The sequence below is a fragment of the Sinocyclocheilus grahami genome, unplaced genomic scaffold (assembly GCF_001515645.1).
Source record: "Sinocyclocheilus grahami isolate Dianchi unplaced genomic scaffold, SAMN03320097.WGS_v1.1 scaffold661.1, whole genome shotgun sequence".
Lineage (NCBI taxonomy): Eukaryota > Metazoa > Chordata > Actinopteri > Cypriniformes > Cyprinidae > Sinocyclocheilus > Sinocyclocheilus grahami.
Window position 1 is genome coordinate 1065624 of NW_015505840.1, and position 21990 is coordinate 1087613.

At 35.7% G+C, this 21990-nt stretch overlaps 1 protein-coding gene across 1 annotated transcript in view; it reads right to left on the reverse strand.

The window, feature by feature from the left end:
- Positions 1-5427: 5427 nt before the first annotated feature.
- Positions 5428-21990, reverse strand: part of grm5b (glutamate receptor, metabotropic 5b) — a 57319-nt gene continuing 40756 nt past the window's right edge. The window contains exons 5-10 of the mRNA XM_016242506.1: positions 15502-15737; positions 12722-12968; positions 12369-12537; positions 10196-10322; positions 7616-8555; positions 5428-6546 (exon numbers count right to left, since the gene is read on the reverse strand). Of these exons, the coding sequence (XP_016097992.1) occupies positions 5598-6546; positions 7616-8555; positions 10196-10322; positions 12369-12537; positions 12722-12968; positions 15502-15737 (2668 nt within the window). The 3' untranslated portion in view covers positions 5428-5597. The remainder of the gene's footprint in view (positions 6547-7615; positions 8556-10195; positions 10323-12368; positions 12538-12721; positions 12969-15501; positions 15738-21990) is intronic.

Sequence of the window (21990 nt, forward strand, 5' to 3'; positions counted from 1 at the left end):
GAAACTTCACAGACATATTCTGAGGACACCTGAGACTTATATTTCTTGTAAAAAGGGGTTATAATAGTTGCCCTTTAAACAAAACAAAAAACGTATTTTATAAGCATAACATTTTAACTAAACAACAACTTATTTTATTAGTTGAAATAAACATTAACTGAAATAAAATGTACACTTAAGCTTATTTTATTTCAGCTTGTTGCCAAGGCAACATTTCTCATTTTTGTTTAGTTTAACTTGAACTACTAAAATAACTAAAACTGAAATTAAAAATTAATCAAAATTATATGGTAACACTTTACAATAAGGTCATTTGTTAACATTAGTTAATGCATTAATTAACATGAACTAATAATGAGCAATATATTTTTACAGCATTTATTAACCTTATTGGAGCCTTAGTGGTGTATCGTTACCTAGACATTTAAAAAATGAAAAAAAATTAAAATAAAATGGCAAAAATGCACAACAACTATAGCTATTAGTGATACTAAAATAACACTTCCTGGAAGTTGGAAGGCTTTACCAAGTAGGAAAATTTGGCTCAACAAAGTCATTAATTCTCAAAGACAGGTGGATTTATTCCATGTTTTTAATAATGTTTGGAAAGATTTCATACCACACCACAACGGTTTCCATGTCAAAAAAAAAAGGGAAAATGTTTTTATACAGCCGTAAGCATTTTCTCACATTTTTATTTTCCCCACAAAACTGCAAGAAACTGGAATATCAACAAATGTCAACAAAAGTCATCTGCAGTACCACGTCAATGATGATCAACATCCTACAGAATCTCTACATCAGAGAATCAGCAAACACAAGTCCCAATATATATAGATATAGATATAGATATAACAAAAATAGAACAGATCACTTGAGAGTAAAGAATTGTACACAAAAAGATGTTAGCACTTGAGATGGAGTCACAGAGTCGGTTTCGTCCTTCAGTCACGAACCTGTGCGACACATTCAGAACAGCCATGTTCTGTAGCTCAAACGCTAAATGATTGGATGTACTCCAGCAAGCATGATAATGTAGCAAAATGTAAACATCAATGTGAGTCTACTATAGGCAGCAACATTCACAATCAACCCAGAGCTCCTACAAATGCACCAAATGTATCTGTCATGTTCATAAACCCACTTAATGAAGAGAAACTCACAAACAGAAATGGAGAAAAAGGAGAGATCGCCTTCCAGGGGCAGATTTATTAATATTTCACAGGATCTTTCAAGCATCATGTTTTTGATCTCGGCGAATGAAATTGAAGCCTTTCCTGGCAAACAGCAGCTGCTTCCTCATGTACTGCAATAAATCTGAATAATCTCTCCGGCTGTTCCTGTGTACCTGTAGCGAAAATACTAAAGCCTACTACCAAATTACACGCACGTTATAGATCATCTGGAATATTACACAGATTTATGATTCAATATATGAACCTGATATATATTAGAAAAGTAAACAAAGAGAAAGGATGGATTACGCTGACCACAATATTTTCTCTGAGGAAATAGCCATTTAGCAAAATGGAGGTGTGACAGATTTTAAAACCGTATTCCTTCGATCATCTTGATGTTCGATACATAGAAAACACAATTGCACTTTCCATTACCTCAGCAGTCCATTCATCTAACACTGCCCTAACCAGGCACAACATGACAAGTTTCCAACGACAAACAATTGTCGGCTCACACTGATCTGCTGCACAATCTCAGAAGGTATTTTTTCCTCAGAATTCTGAGTTTAGATCTCGCAATTATGACTTTTTTGATGAAATTCTGAGTTTAGATCTCGTAATTCTGACTTTTTTGTCGCAATTCTGAGTTTACATCTTGCAATTCTGACTTTTTTGTCGGAATTCTGAGTTTAGACCTCGCAATTCTGACTTTTTTGTCGGAATTCTGAATTTAGATCTTGTAATTCTGACTTTTTTGTCGGAATTCTGAGTTTAGATCTCGTTATTCTGACTTTTTTGTCGGTTGTAATTCTGACTTTTTTGTTGGAATTCTGAGTTTAGATCTCGTTATTCTGACTTTTTTGTCGGAATTCTGAGTTTAGATCTCGTTAGTCTGACTTTTTTGTTGGAATTCTGAGTTTAGATCTCGTAATTCTGACTTTGTCGGAATTCTGAGTTTAGACCTCGCAATTCTGACTTTTTTGTCGGAATTCTGAGTTTAGATCTCGTTATTCTGACTTTTTTTGTTGGAATTCTAGATCTCGTTAGTCTGACTTTTTTGTCGGAATTCTGAGTTTAGATCTTGTTATTCTGACTTTTTTGTCGGAATTCTGAGTTTAGATCTCGTTAGTCTGACTTTTTTGTCGGAATTCTGAGTTTAGATCTCGTAGTTCTGATTTTTTTGTCGGAATTCTGAGTTTAGATCTCGTTAGTCTGACTTTTTCGTCAGAATTCTGAGATTACATCTTGCGATTATGATTTTTTTTCCCCTCAGACGTCTGAGTTTAAATCTTGCAATTCTGACTTTTTTTTTGTCAGAATTCTGAGTTTACATCTCTTGTTTCCGCCACAGAATTGTCATTTTTTCTTAGAATTGTGAGTTTTCTTTTCTGACAATTCTGAGATTATGCAATGCAATTTTGACTGAATTGTGAGCTATAAACAAAGAATTGTGAGAAAAAAGTCACAATTGTGAGAGACAAAAAAGTAATAACTTTTTTTCCCCGCCTGTGGCAGAAATAAGCTTTCATACTTTATCGTGTCATGCCTGGTTAGGAGACTGTCTACAATGGAAGTGACCGTCATGATTTATCATCATATACTATTTATTATAATGTTAGTATTGCTACAACATATAGTTTGCTGGCTTTTATGTAACTGTAGGTACTTATTTAAATAAGAAACAAAATTCATAAAACAGTGTTAATTCAAATGCACAATATTTTGAAACAGAATTTTATTTCAGGTGGATGAGGGTTATAAAGTGACTGAAGCAGATGTGCAGATTTCAGTGTAGACAGGAGCATTGATTTTAATGCGAGCGAATCTAGTTTTGATGCGTTTCTGGTGTAGACGCAGTCTGAATCCCCAAAATATGATGTCAGAGGCGGAGGAAGAGTTCTCATTCACAGAAAGAAGTTTCAAAATGATTAGAAAACTTCATGTAGCACAAATATTGTCTAAAGCCGATGTGCTTTGTATATGCGTATGATTTATATTGCTTTGAGTCCTAAAGTCTGGTATATTTATAATATATAAAAAGAATAGTCAAAACTGATATGAAAAACTATTCATATCATTATGTTACGAAAAACACACATTTCGTCCCATCATCCTTCCCTCCCCCCTAAAAGCTCTATTAAGATAAATATATTACTTGTAAATTTCACTTTTTTGTTTTTCATATAATTGCTTACTTGAGTAGCCTCACATTCATCTAAGCACGTTCTGTACATAAGGGAATGGTAAGAAAAGACATCTTTAGATTCGTAAACTCTTCTGTTATTCCGTCCTCATGTAATCCATGTAAAATTACTGCTATTGTTCAGGTTTGACGATAAGTCACTGTTAAAACTTTACTAGACTTGTTGCTCTGTGCATGCCCTTGATATTGACACAATCAATAAGAACGATAAATCAAAATGATTAGAATGGCTTCATGGTGAACTCATAACTCATTCTTTAAGATTCAAAACCTAATAGATAGAACAATAGAACGATAGATAGAATGATAGATAGATAGATAGATAGATAGATAGATAGATAGATAGATAGATAGATAGATAGATAGATAGATAGATAGATAGATAGATAGATAGATAGAGAGATAGATAGATAGATAGATAGATAGATAGATAGATAGATAGACAGATAGATAGATAGATAGATAGATAGATAGATAGATAGATAGATAGATAGATAGATAGATAGATAGATAGAGAGATAGAGAGATAGATAGATAGATCTTCAGGAAAATAAACTGTTTAGACACATCTTTAAGATTACATAAAAAAGCCCTTATGCTAGAGAAAAGTAAAATTTAAAGTCAACATGAAACGCTATTTGCAGCCCATTATAATTCTGTAATGTGACATAATTTGTACATCATTTCAGAGATGGAGCAAGTTACTTTTCTTTGGAATAACGTGCACAGATTAATTGCTTAAAATAACACCAGGAATGTGTATTAAGAAAGTAAACGGTGCATTTTCGTTCCATGTTGACTGGACCAAAATGTTGTTCACTGAGTGACTTGATTTGATTCAGCTCAACGATGAACCACAGTGAACTATTTTGTTAGGTGTGATGTGATTCTTTCACTACCATGTAAGTACTATGGTATTCTTAAAAGTAACTTGGAGTGCCATGGTATTACCATCATCTGATACCATCAGTGTATCATGGTACCACAATCTGGGAATGAGTTTGGTCCCACAATTACATCTAAAAAAACAACAACAATAAAAAAACAAGCATACAGATGAATCTCATGAAGTCATGTTCAGATTACATTTCAACCCCCCCCCCCCCCCACACACACACAAAAAAATATATATAAATAGTAATGAATGATTGAATTCATTAATTTATATATTTTTTATGAATGAATAAATAAACTGAATGAATGAAAAATCTATTTATTTTTCCAAATAAATCTATAAAATCTAATAAATCAATTATTTATGATATATCAATAAATAAACCTTTAAATAAAATAAAATAAAGCATATTTTAAGATATTTGCAGTTGTTTTCATGTATTTTTAAATACTTACCCAATATTAAAATAAAAAAAAATATTAATTACAATAAAAAATCATTAATTGTCCTAAAATAATTTTTTTTTTGCTAATATGCAGATTGTTTATTTATTTAATTATTTATTTATGAATGAATGAAATACAATCTTGACAGGTTTAATGAGATTCACCTGTATAATCTGTTTCTGAAAAAGGCAGGTAGAATGATGGGAAGATACTGGAAGAATAAGGTGAAAAGTGAGAAAAAGGAGAAGAGAAAATCATGGACAATGACTTGAGTATTGGTCTGTTTGCTCTCTCACGCTGTCCTGTGGTACATCAAACTAAGCACTTTGTTCAAAGATTGCGTTTGAATCTCAGAAAGCATCGGGGAAGTCACCTCACGCTCTTCAATTATTACAGCGCACCAGCAGTCGCGTACGAGTGTGTGATCTAAAGATTACGCAACATGTAATTATACAGGCTTTTCCCTTTGCTGCTGTGCCTTTTTCCAGCCCTTAATAATCTCATTGTTTGACGATGAACGTAGCAAAATAGCTCGTAATGTCCGTGTATGAGAACGTCCCAGGTTGGGTGTTCGTCCACCTCCGCCACCGTTGGGGGCACAACATCATATTGTAGTCCTCATAGAAACAGCACTAATTAGATGAAAGCCATGTTTGTTTAAGGCCACTACCAAAATAGACCAACGGAACGCCAACTAGACGAACGATTAGACACCGTTGTGATTCTACTGCAGGTCTGATGCTGGAGATATTCCTCCGCAGGGGCAGCAACACCCTGTTTTGCATTGGTACGAAGGTGAGAACATGTAAACACACACACTCAAGCAGTGTCCGTCTCCGCCGGTGTGAATTACGTCATTCTTCCATCTGTTGTCCTCATAACGAAGACGAACTCTGGCTGTAGTGTCGGAGCACCAGGCACTCGTATTTTGGGATGGATGGAAGAGCGGACGTTTCGGTATCAGAAGCTGGAGAACTCGGCGAGCCGCTACCTGACCCGACGGAGTCCCTGAAGGGGGAGGGTGGAGTCAGTGCTAGCAGTTCCTCAAATTCCTGCTGATTGGGCGGTGACTCCAGAGCTGAGGACACACCCCCCTTTAGCTCCTTCCCACTTGTTGTGGGTGACGTTTTGAGTCGCGATGAAACAACAAGTGGGCAGGGAGGGGTGGGGCGACCCACATTAGACTCCACTGGTGGGAGGGGTTGGATCTCAGCGTAGGTCGTCATGGTGGTCGGCATGGAAATCTCTCGGGACAGGCGGTAGGGTGGAGGGCAGCAGGGCTCCACAGATTGAGCGTGTGCGGACGCGCTGGTGGACAAACCCACAGGGCTCCCTGGAGGAGAACTGGAGAGCATCATGCTGTTGAGCTCGCTGATGTTAGCGGTGAAGCGGTTCACCACGCAGCTAATCTGCTCCATCAAAGAGCCCTGCGACGCACTTCCACCACTGTTGCCGCGGTGTGGAGGCTGACACATGTACGTGGAGACGCTCATGACCTGGGAGTTGGTGGCGCCGGCGCTCTGTGATAAAGCGATGCTCGCTCTCTGGGTCACGGTGCTGATCGGTGAGGGTGTTTGGGGCCGGTAGGTGATGGGGTAGCGCTCTTCCACTTCGGTGACCTCGTAGAGCATCTTGTTGTTACTGTTGTCGGTGTTGATATCACTGCCTCCGCAGTAGCGTCCCTCAGACGTTTTGGAGAAAGGTTTGATCACGGCCGTTTGGTTGCTTTCGCGCTTCTTAATGTGGAAGGAGAGACGCTGCCACAGGTGGCCACCTTTGGAACTGCACTCATTCTGGGCCCACGTCACCGACTTCCCATTAGAGCTGAAACAGCATTTAAAATAATATATTCAGTTAAAATGATTGCTAAATAACCCCATTGCAAACAACATCACTATATCTGTTCATATCTATCTGTCTATGAGGGCTACACAATTTGGAGAAAAAAATCCAATTGGGTTTTTTTCTGATAAAAATTGTGATTGTGATTCAAAATGTAAAAGGTTTGCTGTGCTTGTTTGTAGAGCTGCACAATTTGGCCAATCATGTAAATAATAATTTACAAAAATATTACACACAATTAAAGATATTACCATTGTAATATTTCACTGTAAAACTATCTATCTATCTATCTATCTATCTATCTATCAGGGCACAATTTTGGGAAAAAAAATCGAATTGCGATTTTTCTGATAAAAATTGTGATTGTGGTTTAAAACACAATTAAAAAAAAGGTCCAAGCATGCTGTGCTTCATTGCAGAGTAGCACAATTTGGACAAATTTGAAAAAGAATGTAAAAAATACATCAACAACAATAATAATAGTAATAGTAATAACTATTATCATTATAAAAATATTCAACAAAACAGGAACTATTACCATTATAATATTTCCCTGCAAATTAAAAAAAACAAGTATTTAAGAAAGATATTATAGCAATTCTTTTATTAAGCATACAAATGTAAAATGACTAAACTAATACGTATGGTTCTATCTATGTGTTATGTAGAACACAGAGTTTTTGCGGTAAACACTCCGGCAGTGTGAGCAGACACACTAAATACATTCATTCCTATAATCACAGGTCGTCTAAGGTCAACACTCACTTTTTATGGATGTCAATAACTTAACAGCCCCATCATTACCACACAAACAAGACGTGCACTCAGTGTTATGACAACAGCAGAGCAACAGAACCGAAGCATAAAACCTGAACTTAACAAATTTGAACACTATTTATTTCCTGCTATGAATGCATCTGTTTCCTTTAGGAAATGCAAATCTAGACTCAGAAAAAAGGTACAAAAGCTGTCCCTGAGGCAGTATCCTTTCAAAAGATACACCTTTGTAAATGGTACCTTTTGACAAGTATTGGTGCACAATTCAACTCACCTGAGCGTCTCTCCCGACGATCCTCGTCTCTTCCATAGATTGACCAGGCTGCTCGACCGGCTGGCCGCGGATGATGATTTTCCATCTCCCACATGCATGCGCACCACCGTCGACGTAGTGAACGCGCTGCGGACGTTCCTCTCCGGTTTAGCCAGGATAATGTAAACCTTCGGCACGAACATGCAGCCCAAAGCCACAGTGGCACTCAGGCTGACGGAGAAGCACATGGTGATGGTCTTATAGTTCGAGCCGAAGTAAATGGGCACAAAGGCCAGCCAGATGATGCACGTGGTGTACATGGTGAAGGCGATGTACTTCGCTTCGTTAAAATTGGCGGGAACGTTGCGCGTCTTGAAGGCGTAGAAGGTGCAGCTCATGATGAGGAGGCTGTTGTAGCCCAGCGGCGCCACCACGCCTAAGTTGGTGGTGTAGCAGATGAGGTTGACCTCGCGGATGGAGGGATAGTCGTGGATGACGTCAGGAGGCTCCATCATGAAGAGCGCCACGATGATGCCCAGCTGCAGGAGGATCAGTAGGAAGGCGATCACCAGCTGGGCACAGGCGCTCATGAAACGAGGCTTCTTGGTGCAGATCTTCTTTTTGCTGCCGGCCAGGATTCGAGCGATGCGATTGGTCTTGGTGACGAGGGCCGAGTAGCTCATGGCGGGCGATAAGCCAATGCCCAGCCGCTGCAGGTAGCAGTAGATGACATGAGGTTTGGCGATAAGACAGAAGGTGCACAGGTAGCCCAGACAGATGCCCGCCAGAATGATGTAGCACAGCTCGCGACTGGATGACTTCACCACCGGAGTGTCGCGGTAGATGATGAAGATGGAGGTGACGAAGAACGTGGCCATCAGGCCCAAGCAGGAGAAGACCACGGCTGCGATGGGCTCAGGGTCACCCCACCTCAAATACTCCACTGGGATGGGGTCACATCCTGAAACAAATGAAGAAAATGAGAACTAGTGGTGCTTGTAAGATTTTTTCCAAATACTTGTGATTACTGGATTAAGTTATAATAAATAAAATATTATGAAATTACTTTAATCTTCTTCAATATATATATATATATATATAAAGAAACAATATTTATAATATTTTACGTGATTATTGGATTATGAATTATTTTTTAGAGATTGCACTTTAAAAGAGCATTTCTATTTAAATTTTTTAAAAACTTTTTTAATAGTAAATAAACACTATAAAATTAAACATAATACTTTATGTACATTTTCTATAAAAAATATTTACTATAAAAAACTTTGTAGAATATTGCATTATTTAATTGTTATAATACAATACAATATAATTTGTACTATTATACTTGAATATTGGATAAGGATTTTAAAAAATCATTTTATAGAGACTGCACTTAAAATGAGCAATTTCTATTGGACAAAATATACATTTTAGAAAGCAAACATATTTAACTATTTTATTGTAAAAAAAACAGACTAGACAAATAAATAGAATATTTATATCTTTACTATATAAATATTTATATTTTCTAAAATCTGATATATGATCAAATATTGTATTATATAAATATATATATATATATGTATGTGTGTGTATATGTAAAATTTTATAAATTTATTAAAAAAAAAAAATTTTATAGTCAATATTTTATACCTTTAAGAAACTGAGACTGCACTTATTTCTAGTTAATAAAATATTTTATAAAACAAAAATATTTACCTATTTTTATAGTAAATAAACACCATCAATGTAAATAGAATATTTTCTTGTGACATCATAACAATCTATATAAATATTTACTATAAAAATAAAATCAGTAAAACATCATATATTATATTACAATATATTATATAAATTGCTTATTATAAGAAATTAAAAAAAAATATTTTATACACTTAAATATTCCACTTTTCTATGCCCTGGAAAAGTATATATTGACTTACCATTATCATCTGAGTGTGGCGAAAAAATAGCAATATCATGGAAGCGGGTGTTGCAGTGTACAGTACTTTGGTAATATTGGCTGTATGATTCTTTCTTTCTATCTGATGGTATAAATAAGCGCTAATAAAGTGTGTGGGCTGATCACAGGGAGACAAATTTGATCATTTCAGCTCAGACGGTTTTGATGCTGTTAACCTTTTAACTCAACGAGTGTGTCTATTCGCTTTTCCCTGAAATGATTTATTGAAATGCATTTGCTTTCTACAGCACAAATATCTCTCTCTCTCTCTCTTTCTTTCTTTTTTTCTTTCTTTCTTTCTTTCTTTCTTTCTCTTTCTATTATTGGCAATGTAAGAGAGATGCAATCATGCACTTTGCAACTAACTTGTTTTGGTCGTGATTCGGGGTCTGACACTCCATGAAATGTTAGATTTGTATTTGAGTATCGGTGTGTGGCCGGAGCTCCAGCACTTTACAGAATTAGATTTACAGGACATGAACAGAGACGGATAAAACGTGTCATTGAACCCTCAGTGTAACACAAGCACTGGCAGTGAATGCAGGAGAATCGGGGTCAGACGGATCTGTGCCATCAATCTGATCTTTACGCTGCCGTCTTTATCCGTCGGTGGGTTGATGTGTTTGTGGACTCACCGGTGAGGTCGTTGGTGGGCCATGATCCAAGCTCACACACGCGACACGTGTACTCGTCAAAAACAAACTCGTTCTCCTTACAGGGAGTGCATGTCCAACAGCAGCTGACCTCTCCTTTACGGATCACCTGCGGACGAGAGAGGAAACCGTCATAATCACATCAGGACATAAAACAGCTTCTCAGCTGCAGTGTCATGACTCCGAAATTAACTGTGCAAATAGTACATTTAGGACATCCGTTTTATGATTCACCAGATGATAATAGTAATTCAATATGTGACCCTGGAGCACAAAACCAGTCATAAGGGTCAATTTTTCGAAATTGAGATTTATGCATCATCTGAATAAAAGCTGAATAAATAAGCTTTCCATTGATGTATGGTTTGTTAGGATAGGACAATATTTGGCTGAGATACAACTATTTGAAAATCTGGAATCTGAGCGTGCAAAAATATCTAAATATTGAGAAAATTTCCTTTAAAGTTGTCCAAATGAAGTTCTTAGCAATGCATATTACTAATCAAAAATTTGTTTTTTACGGTAGGAAATTTACAAAATTTGTTCATGGAACATGATCTTTACTTAATATCCTAATGATTTTTGGCATACTAGAAAAATCGATAATTTTGACCCATACAATGTATTTTTGGCTATTGCTACAAATATACCCCAGCGACTTAAGACCCAAGCTCCAGGGTCACAAATATGCTTTACATTCATGGAAAAGTAGAAAAAAATAATGCATGAAACACTTACTGTAAAAAAATTGCAAAAAAACTAAAAACAAACAAAAAATAAAACGTTCCTTATATTTTAAATACATAACTTATAATATTCTACTTATAATATTTTAGATAAACAACTTTTGTAGTGTTTATTTACTAAAAACATATTATAAATATTATATAAATTATACTATATTGCATAATTTTAATTAAAAGATTAAATATTTCAGAAAATAAATAAATATAATAAATAAATATAAAGCAAATATAAACATTAGATTTACTTTTATATCATGTTTTAACTTAATTCTATTAACTTATATTTATTCGTAGGTTTTGCCTATGATTCACCAGATGATAATAGTGAGTCAATTCATGCTTTACAGTTACAGTGATATTCCAAGTCATGGAAAAGTGGATACATTGTGTATAAGATATTTACTATAAAAATCTGTAGAAATGATTTCCTTATAATATTTGGAATATATAACTTATAATATAATACTTATAATATTTTAGAAAATCTAAATATTTCTTTTTTGTAGTAAATACTTATGTAGTAAGTATAAATATTATATTTACTTTTAGAATGTTTATTTACTTTAAAAATAGGTTTTTAATATTGTAAGTATATTGTAAATAATATCGCATTGTATAATATTGTAAATTATATTATATTGGATAACATGATTTAAAAGAAGAGTCATTTGAAAATAATAATAATATAAATAAAAATAGTATCTTTATAATAAATATTTATGTAGTAAATACAAAAGTTAGATGTTATTTTATTTTATGTTTTATAGTATTTTTAAACTTCTTTTGTTGTTGACATCAAACAACAACAACAACAACAACAACAACAAAAAGTGGTTCTTAACTAGTTTGACTAGTACTCTGGACATCAAGTGGTGACACGATATAAGCACGTTTTGTTGTAGAAAGTTGTTGTAAGAAGTAAAAAGTCATTTTTATTGTTAGGATTACATTAATGTTGATATTTTTGGTTTCTAAATGCACTGCATTGCACCAATGTCAACATTTATGGGTTGTACAAAAGGCCCTCGTCCTAAAAAACAATGAATAAAACTACACAAGGTAAAGAATATATTCCAGATCCAGATTACACTAAATACAGGTCCACATGCAACAAAGATAAATGTGTTTTGTGCAGTGAAAAACTGGAAAGCATGAAGCATTAAACCATCAAAATTCATTTAGAAATCAAAGAGTCATGCTAATAATTTGACTTCTTGTTTGACCTTTGCAGTCACCACTTGATTTTCAGTGTAAAATATGTCCTGAAGCAAAACCAGTTGCATCCAGCTGCATCCAGTTGGACTTTACTTGCTACTCCAATATATTTATCAACAAAAACACAATTATTGAGCATTATTAAACACTACACAGCACTATGGGGGTTAATAAGCAGCTCGCCGTCTCCTGACCTTGATTTGACCTTTATCGCAGGGTTCACTGCACACTGATTTAATAATGTCATCTTTGTTGGGCCAGATCTCGTCGTCATCGATCTGCAGTCCACTGTTGTCCCAGCTGCCCACGTTCGTGTAGTCGAAATAATCTTTCCCCATCTTCTTAAAGTTCATGATCACGTAACTACGAACACAGTAAGTAGTATCGATTTAGTGCACTGAAATGAAGATGAATGGAAATGAAGGGTGGATTCATCAGTCTAACTGATGCATTGATCCATTCATTGACTAAGTGACTGTTTGATTTATTGATTGGCAGATTGGTTATCTTATTTATTGGATTGGATTAGATTGGATTGGTTTGGTACCTCCCAGGAGAATCGCCGTTCTCGTCAAAATAAATGTTTTCCCCGGACACTCCAGAGAAGTTGGTCTTCATGAGGAACTCGAGGAGCTTTGCACCGTCGATGGGCCTCATGGCATCACACAGTCCTACCATACCGGGACACAGAGCTTTCTGCATGTTGTGGAGGCCGTAGGCCATGCTGTAGATGGCATTAATCACAAAGCCCATCTTGGTGTCCTGCGCGTACTGCTGCCGCAGAGAATCCCGCTCTGAGAGAAGAGGAGGAGAATGGGGTTAATGACAGATAACTCGTCTGTTCCTGTTCGTATCCTGTAGGCAGGTCAATGATGAAGTGTGCTAATTTGCTTATGCTCTGTGAAAATGCCAAGTTCTACAATGAATTTCTAGATGGCGCAGGCTGGGTTGTTAACGCAAACTGATGTATTTACAGCATTAAAATACTTGGCACAAGCTGATTGGTTCATGTTGCTTACACAGCCAATGAGCTTGCTGCTTTACATTTAAATGGCTTCTCGAGTTCCTCTGAAACCCTCCACCTTCCCCAGCTCCACCTGTATAGATCTGCTATGGGTTATAATGTGACCCTGGAGCACAAAAGCAGACTTAAGTCGCTGGGGTATATTTGTAGCAATAGCCAAAAAAATAATGTATGGGTCAAAATGATCGATTTTTCTTTTATGCCAAAAATCATTAGGATATTTTGTAAAGATCATGTTCCATGAAGATATTTTGTAAATTTCCTACCGTAAATATATCAAAATAAAATTTTTGATTAGTAATATGCATTGCTAAGAACTTCATTTGGACAACTTTAAAGGCGATTTTCTCAGAATTTAGATTTTTTTGAACCCTCAGATAGAAACCTGCACTCCCGCGGGACCCAACGTAACAGGGTGCGGGACAACTCTCGATGGGTGAGTGCGGTTGCGGGCGGCAAGAGACTCGTGTGTGTGCGGGATGCGGGAGAATAAAATGATTTGCAGGACACCCGCAAAATAGAAATTATCTAAACATAAAGTGTTTAAAACATATAAATTGTTATTTATCTGTTGCACAAAAGCAAAAAGAACAACTAATATTAACATTAAAAGGACTGACATGCGCACGCTAGGCATAGTTTCTATTTATAACACATGTTTAAAGGGTGTATAGCCAATCACAGACTCAGCTGTTGATTTCTGGAATGCAATGGCCAATCAGAGGTGATTAAGTTAGAATCTACTCACCGCAGTGCTGAAATTGCGTGCTCACGAATCCTCTCATTTTAACACACGAAGTGTAGACACTGTGAAAGATTCATTGTGCATATGTTTAATGTGATATAACAGAGCTTTATGAGATCGCGATTAACTGAGATGTCAGCTTTTAGTGATAATAAAGGAAGCGTGCTGCTCGCATTCTGCCATGCCAAACCACGCATGCAGCAGCCCATGCTTGCTTTCTGTAAAAAATAACAGTGGTTGTGAATGTTGATGCTTAGCCTAAATAACAAATATTTTATCGGGAGCGTTTATGCTGGTATGTTGTGGAGTTTAGGAGATATTACAGAACCATTTTATGTAAATTTTTCAATGTACTGAAAAAAAATCTATATAGATTACTTTTATATTACTTTTCAGATAAGATATATTTCTGCGGGAGTGGGCGGGCGCAGGACAGAATCTTGCGGGAGAGGGACAGAAAAATCCGTCCCGCGCAGGTCTCTACCCTCAGATTCCAGATTTTCAAATAGTTGTATCTCGGCCCAAAATTGTCCTATCCTAACAAACCATACATCAACAGAAAGCTTATGTATTCAGCTTTCATATGATTCATAAATCTCAGTTTCAAAAAATTGACCCTTATGACTGGTTTTGTGGTCCAGGGTCACATATATGCTATTTGTGCAGCAGCAGCATGTCTTAAATACTCACAGCACCGTATCAGCGAATGTATTGTCAGTAGAAAGTTCATGTACTTGCTCTGCAGCAGCAGCAGCAAAAATCTACAACAACAGCAATAACCAACAGCAGCAGCAATTCAGCAGCCAAGACCAAATACATTAACATTGTCATATCCATAACCATGCTAAAATCTTCCGAGAGTTGTCATGATAGAACTGATTTCGTGTGGTGGAGAGACCCATATTTCCATCTCTGCCGAGTGAGAGGCTCTTATGCTTATGCTTATGCAAAGGCATTTTATTGCTCATAATTTTATAACTTCGATAGCTGATTCATTCATGCTATCAAATAGATTCTACTGTTCTTGAAAAAGCTAAATGTTTGTGTCAAAACTCAAGTATTAGACTGTGTTTGTGATTATGAACTGCACTTGAAAGTCTTGTTTTCACAGCAAATTTGATTTCATTCAGAAGTGTCTGATCCCCACGGCACGCTCTGATTGAAAACATCTCTATCCAAACTGTTGCTCTCTGTCTGTCTGCTCATGCGGGTTTATATGCAAACCGTTTTGATTCCTGTTTCAGAGGTCATTCTTTTCTTTTCGTCTTTAGGTTTGTTTTTAAAATGGGACCATTGGAAAAAGTTGCTTTGAACTCAAGCAGAAGCTCAGATAAATGGAGCCAATGAAAGACAGCGAGACTAATGGAAGGTGTGATATCAGAAGAAGAAGTCTGGATGAAAGAACGCAATCATGTGTTTCTGTCTGCGAGAGAGAGGATTTGCTTTTCTTTGACTACTGTTCTCCTTCTCAAACTGCTAAACGTCATCGTGGGAGCACATGAGGACACAAACGGAGACTTCAGACACATTTAATTGTTTTACCGTTGTGGTCACTTACTCCCACAGGTGCGGTTGTACTTGTTGTTCTCCTGCGGGTGTCCCTTCAGCCGGCAGTGGAAGCGGTGCTGCCAGAACTCGGGGAACCAGGGGTTTCTCAGGTTGTTTTCGGGACGTAGTTTCAGGTAATAATCGTCAAACCACTTCACGTCTGGGGACTGCAGCTTTATGGTGATGCCACCGGCGGCCTCGCGCACGTACCCGTCAGTGACGTCGTAACGGTCCGCCCAGCCATCACTGTGGAGGAGAGAATGAATCATAAGGCAGCATCACATGCATCATTTGTAGAAAACCACAGCATGCATTGCAACAAAATCAGTGGGAAAAATCCATCCAAGATGACAAATAAAATAAAAAAAATGTCATTATTATATATTATATGAATGTGTATAATGATAAACAAAAATAAAACAAATATCATAACTCCAAAGCTAATTAAAATAAAATAAATGATCAGTATAAAATATAATAATATTAATAACAATTTAATAATAACTTAAATAATAATAATAATAATTAATAATAGTTTCAATAATAACAATTATATTATTTTGTTTAAAAATATATTAAATTAATTGTTAATGTTAATTTTTTTAATAAATTGTATATATATATTATTAAAATATACATAAATATATTATCCAAAACTAACTAAAATTAAATAAAAATACAATTAAAATAAATAATAATAATATAGTCAAATAAATAAACAACATAAAATACAATAATATTAATAATAATAATTTCAGTAATAATAAAGACATACATTATTATGTTTAGAAATATATAATTAATTTAGTTATTATTAATTTCTAATATTGCAACAATATCAGTAGGAAACATCCATCCAACATGACAGATAAAGTGAAAAATGTTGATTATCAATGCACTTATAAATTATTCAGTGAAAGGAAACTAAAATACATTTTCTTGACTCCAAAACTAATTTAAATAAAATAAAAATGATTACAAATGAATCATAAATAATAATATAATAAAAACAAAATAAATTCATATAATAATAAACAACAAATAAAACATATATATATATAATTTCTATGCTTATTAGCAACATGAGGTTACATAACATTTAGGGTGTTGCCTTAGAAGGCGGTTCCCTATGTAGGCAGCAGACAGCAAGGCTATGTTTTGGAACTGAGTGCCTCTCTCTCTCTCTCTGTGTGTGTGTGTGTGTGTGTGTGTGTGTTTTTGGCAGCATCAGGCTGAAACATTTGGTTCAGCTGCGTGAAGCCTTCGCGTAACGTACACTAACTGATACATTTGGACAAATTAAATAGTTCTGATACAAAGTAGATACAAATTGCCAATTAAATGAACACCCGCACACAAATGACTCATAATTTTTCTCTGCCTGCACTGCCAGTTTCCCCAGTAACCATGACAACAAGAGGCATATTTTTAAAAGACTGATAATTATAAATAAATAATCTCACATGCGTCTGTATGTACGTTTATACGTGTGTGTGAAAGACTGAAACATACAGACCATACGCCATTGAATCATTTCTTCTATGATATCTATGCACTAAATCACACATTAAGACTAGAAGTGATTTAGGAGTCATATGTTACATAAAATGTCAAAGTTGCACACATTTAATAATTAAAAGTTTGTGCATGTATGATTTTGTAGCCAAATCCTAATGACGTTACAACAAATATAACTCCAAAGCTAATTAAAAATCAAATAAAAATGATTACAAATCAAAGAAATAATAATAAAAAAAGTAAATAAATAAACAGTATTACAATTTAATAACATTAATAATAATAGTTTAAATAATAATAATAGACATATATTATTTTGTTTAAAATATGTACAATTAATTTATTAATAATATAAAATGATAAAAAAATATATAAAAAACATGAATAAAAAAAAAATACAGACATTATTTTGTTTAAAATATTAATTTATTATTGATTTAATAATTAATTTTATATATAGAAAATCCAAAACTAATTCAAATAAAATAATTACAAATCGAATAAATAAACATTAATATTATTATAATAATTTCAGTAATAATAAAAGCATATTTTGTAGAACTGAAATGGAATGTTTAAAGCGACTCATTTGTAGTGTAGGAAGGAAATAAATAAATAGGAAGGCAGTTCACTAGGGTTTGTAACAGAGCTTGTGTGTGAATGTGTGTGTGTGTGTGTGTTTGCTAACTCAATTACATCCTTGCCGACAGGTCAGCTGAAGAAATCAACCCGGGTTAAACTTAATACAAAACACAGACATCAAATCACGTCGCTTCACAACACACACTTCGGTCGGGACAGAGAAGGACAGTCACTTCCGTAATGAAACTAGTGCAAACGAGCACACAAACACACACACACACACACACACACACACACACACACTCACACACACACTCAGGGTGCAGATGGCATCATTTTGGGCAAACTCATCTGACACCCTGTGTGCTTGTGTGGAGGGACTGATGACCTCACAGCTGGCTGCAACGTGATTGGCTGAGACTGTAGTCATGGCGGCAGCATGGGAGTAGGTGCTTATGGGGTATTCCGAGGAAAATGATACACTGTGTGTTTGTGTGTTAAAGTATCACTGTAATGTTTCAGTATCAGCTTAATCGCGGATGTTTCTCCTAAATTGCATTAGGATAAATAAAAAAAATAAACGCAAAATATGTAATTGATGGAACAGATTTTTTAGATACTTTGGTCTCTGAGGAGAAATGTTCATACTGAGATCTCGGACTTTTGATTGCAGACTCTGGCACGTCGTGAGATATTGTTGAGATCTCGTCTGAAACTCTAGAGACATGTCAGATTATTGGCAGTGTTGTGTTAAAGAAAACTAAAACGGAACCTAATAAAAACATGTTTGTTCACTGAAATAAACACAAAAACTAACATAACTGGGAAAAATGCAAACTAAACTGACATTAAATGTGACCTACTGACTCCAAATGTAAATAAAATAAAATAAAAATGATTATAAAGAAAATAAATATTAAACACAGCATAGTATAAAACTTGAAACCTTTGCAGCTCACCAACATTTAACATGCAAGAGCAATAGCGAGAAATAACACTAGACTGTGCTGAGAAATATAATACTGTTAAATGATGTTAATATATTAATTTTATAATTAGTAGCCCTAAAACACTAAAATAAAAACTCAAAATAAATAAATTAAAACTAGAAAACGCCATACAACTGAACTGAAACCATGATAGAGCAAAACCTCAAAATCAAAAACTAAATCTAAGACGAACTGAAAACAAAATAAATACCTAACACTAAAACTGAATTAAAACCGTAAAACTAAAATTAGAAAGATAATATGAAAACTATAAAAAACTAAAAAGGCAAATGAAAAATGAAATAGAAATGAAAACTTGATTTAAAAAAAATTAAATGCCATAAAACGAAACTGAAACAATAATAGAGTGAAACAAAATAAACACTAAATACTAAAAATGTAAAACTAAAATACTGTAAACTGTAAAAAAAATAAAAATAATAATAGAAATGAAAAAGTCTTTTTCTAAAGAAAAATATCTTAAAAGCATGGGATTTGTACAGAAGTCTGACTCTAAACGTGCAATAAGAGAAAGAGAGAGAGAGAGAGAGAGAGAGAGAGAGAAAGAGTCAGAGAGAGAGAGAGAGAGAAATTTTGAGATTTTACAATACTTTAAGACAAACCAATTGGCAAAAACACAACTGATCACCTCCCATTAAATCAACATATTAATAAAAATGAATTCATCCTCTACAACAGAGCAAAGTACTTTTTTGTAGCACCAAATACTGAAGAATTTTTCCAGATCATTCATCAAACTATAGTAATTAAAATCTATATTTTTTCAGCATTTTAACAAATATGAATATATGAATACGATATCATCATCTGTACACCCTATTTCGTCTACTCATATATACAGTCATCTTTGCTTAGCTGACACTGCTCCCTCTTTTTCTGGGAATACCTATAACCAAGAATAAACATCTGTTAAGAAAAAACTACACCAGACAAATTAAAAAGATTCTCCAGCATGGAAAACAGAGGCAAGAGACGGCAACAAAACTATAGTAATTAAAATCTATATTTTTTCAGCATTTTAACAAATATGAATACGATATCATCATCTGTAGATCCCTCCACCCTATTTCGTCTACTCATATATACAGTCATCTTTGCTTAGCTGACACTGCTCCCTCTTTTTCTGGGAATACCTATAACCAAGAATAAACATCTGTTAAGAAAAAACTACACCAGACAAATTAAAAAGATTCTCCAGCATGGAAAACAGAGGCAAGAGACGGCAACAATCCATAAAGCAACGAGAACGCAGAGTACAGAAAGAACAGTCATGATCAGAGTTTAAAACAGAAATAAAAGAATTAACAGCCACAGCTGCATGTAAAACCTTCCACTGCAGATCAGCAACCTTCTTCAACAATGGTGTTTTTACAATGCTCTCCGTTCAGGTCCAACACTATCAACCAGACTTAAGCGAGCTCTTCGAGGAGTGTCAATTTTACCATTGAATTTGTTTCTGTGCAGAACTTTAACGAATGAAGTGTACAGCAATTTCTTACAGACACAAAGGAATTAGCCTTTTCTAAAAAATTGTCCCGTACAATCCTTAAAATCTGGGAGAATCCTAATCGAAGGAAAAAGATCTTTATCACCGAGCTGATAGAACCGTTACAATACAGATGCAGCAAAGTACGCTCAGAGTCTGGTAAATCTTCTCTCCACTTATTGAGCTACAATGTGATTACACGAGTGGAGTGTGCCTTTAAATGAGAGGCAAGGAGATTAGTTTATTGTCCATGTTTGCACCTGTAAACTGAATTACATGTCCCAAAGTCACTACACTGGACAAACAAAACTTCTTGAGTAGACTAGGACCCATCTGACAGCTTGTACTCAAACGAGTCTAGTTGAAGAAACCAGTACAATGATTAATCATGATATCCCATCCTCTCCCGTTTGAACAAATTCCACACTTTGACCAATCCACGATAAAAAGCTCCATTAGAGTTGAATTGAAGTCCATTAAGAACAAAGTTCTGATCAGTCTCTGTCCAACCAACTGATTCAAAATAATGCATGCTTGGTCTGCAGGACCACACAGAAACCTCTGTATGAACTGGAGTCGAGAAGTTGCTCCTCTACTACTCAGGTGGATCAAACCTTGTCCTCCTTCACCCCTCGGCAAATACAGTACACTCTGAGGCGTCCCAAAAGAAATCAACAAAACACACCTAAACCTTTGACAGCAATTCCGGTGGAGGAACGACACATGTCAGGCGAAGCCATAAAGTGGATGGAATCAAATTATTAATAACAAGAACACGACCTCTATAAGACATTCTTGGTGAAATCCACTTCCATTTGGCTATAGACTTTTAACCTTCTCACAAATCCACCCAGCAGGCAACTTACTCTAAGCTTTTTCTCCAACACTCCCCCTATACTGAGAGCTTCGCTTTTGGCCCAGGTTACTTTGGCTGAAGAAATTATGCCAAATTGCTCTACAACATTTGTTAACACATCGATATCTTGCTGACTATCAATCAAAATAACTAAATCATCAGCATATGCTGATAACTTTAAAGGTGTATTATACCCTGGTATGTTCAGACCTTGTAAGTCAGATCTAAGCTTATGTAATAATGGTTCAAAAGCCAGAGATTATAACATACCAGAGAGGGCGCAACCCTGTCTGACTCAACGTTGGACCTGAAAAGGAGCACTTAAAACACCACTGATCTTCAAAACACTCTGAATCGCACAATACAAAGTCTTAATTTTATTGATAAAACCAGAAGTAAAACCATAAGCAATCAATCTTTGCTATAATTGATCAGAGACAGAGAGACAGAGAGAGAGAGAGAGAAAGAGAGAGAGAGAGAGAGACAGAGGGCAGCTCATGCCGCTGTCACATCCCAAGGTGAAGGATTAAACAAGCGCTGACCAACAACACAGTTCATCATGCAAACACGCTCTCGCCTGGAACAAGTGCTGCATAGCGGAGATAACTGAACTGGGACCATACACAAACACTGGCAGAATGTGTCCGGCCGTCATCAGAGGGGCCACAAACGCCATTTCAGTGCCAACTTCCTCTCTCCGCCGAACCCTTTCTGTCCCCAGAGTCATTACAGCTTCCCACAATGCTCTCTGACAAAACAGCCTTCCGAAGAACTGTTATTTGCAGCGGATTATTGACTCCTGAGATGTATGAACTAATGAATCGCGCACAATAACACCACAAGTGTGCTTAAAGAATGTGAACAGGGTCAGTTCTGAGCTCATGCCAAATGCACTCGCTTCAGCTCGGATCGTTAATCACATCTCCGTCAGGTTTTCCCGAAGGGAGGAAGCTTCAATCTCCTTGTGCTTCTCCATTCAGCTCTGAATCTGAACTTTCCAGCAGCTGAAAACAGTCTGTCTTTCTCTCAGTCTCTCAGCATCTTCCT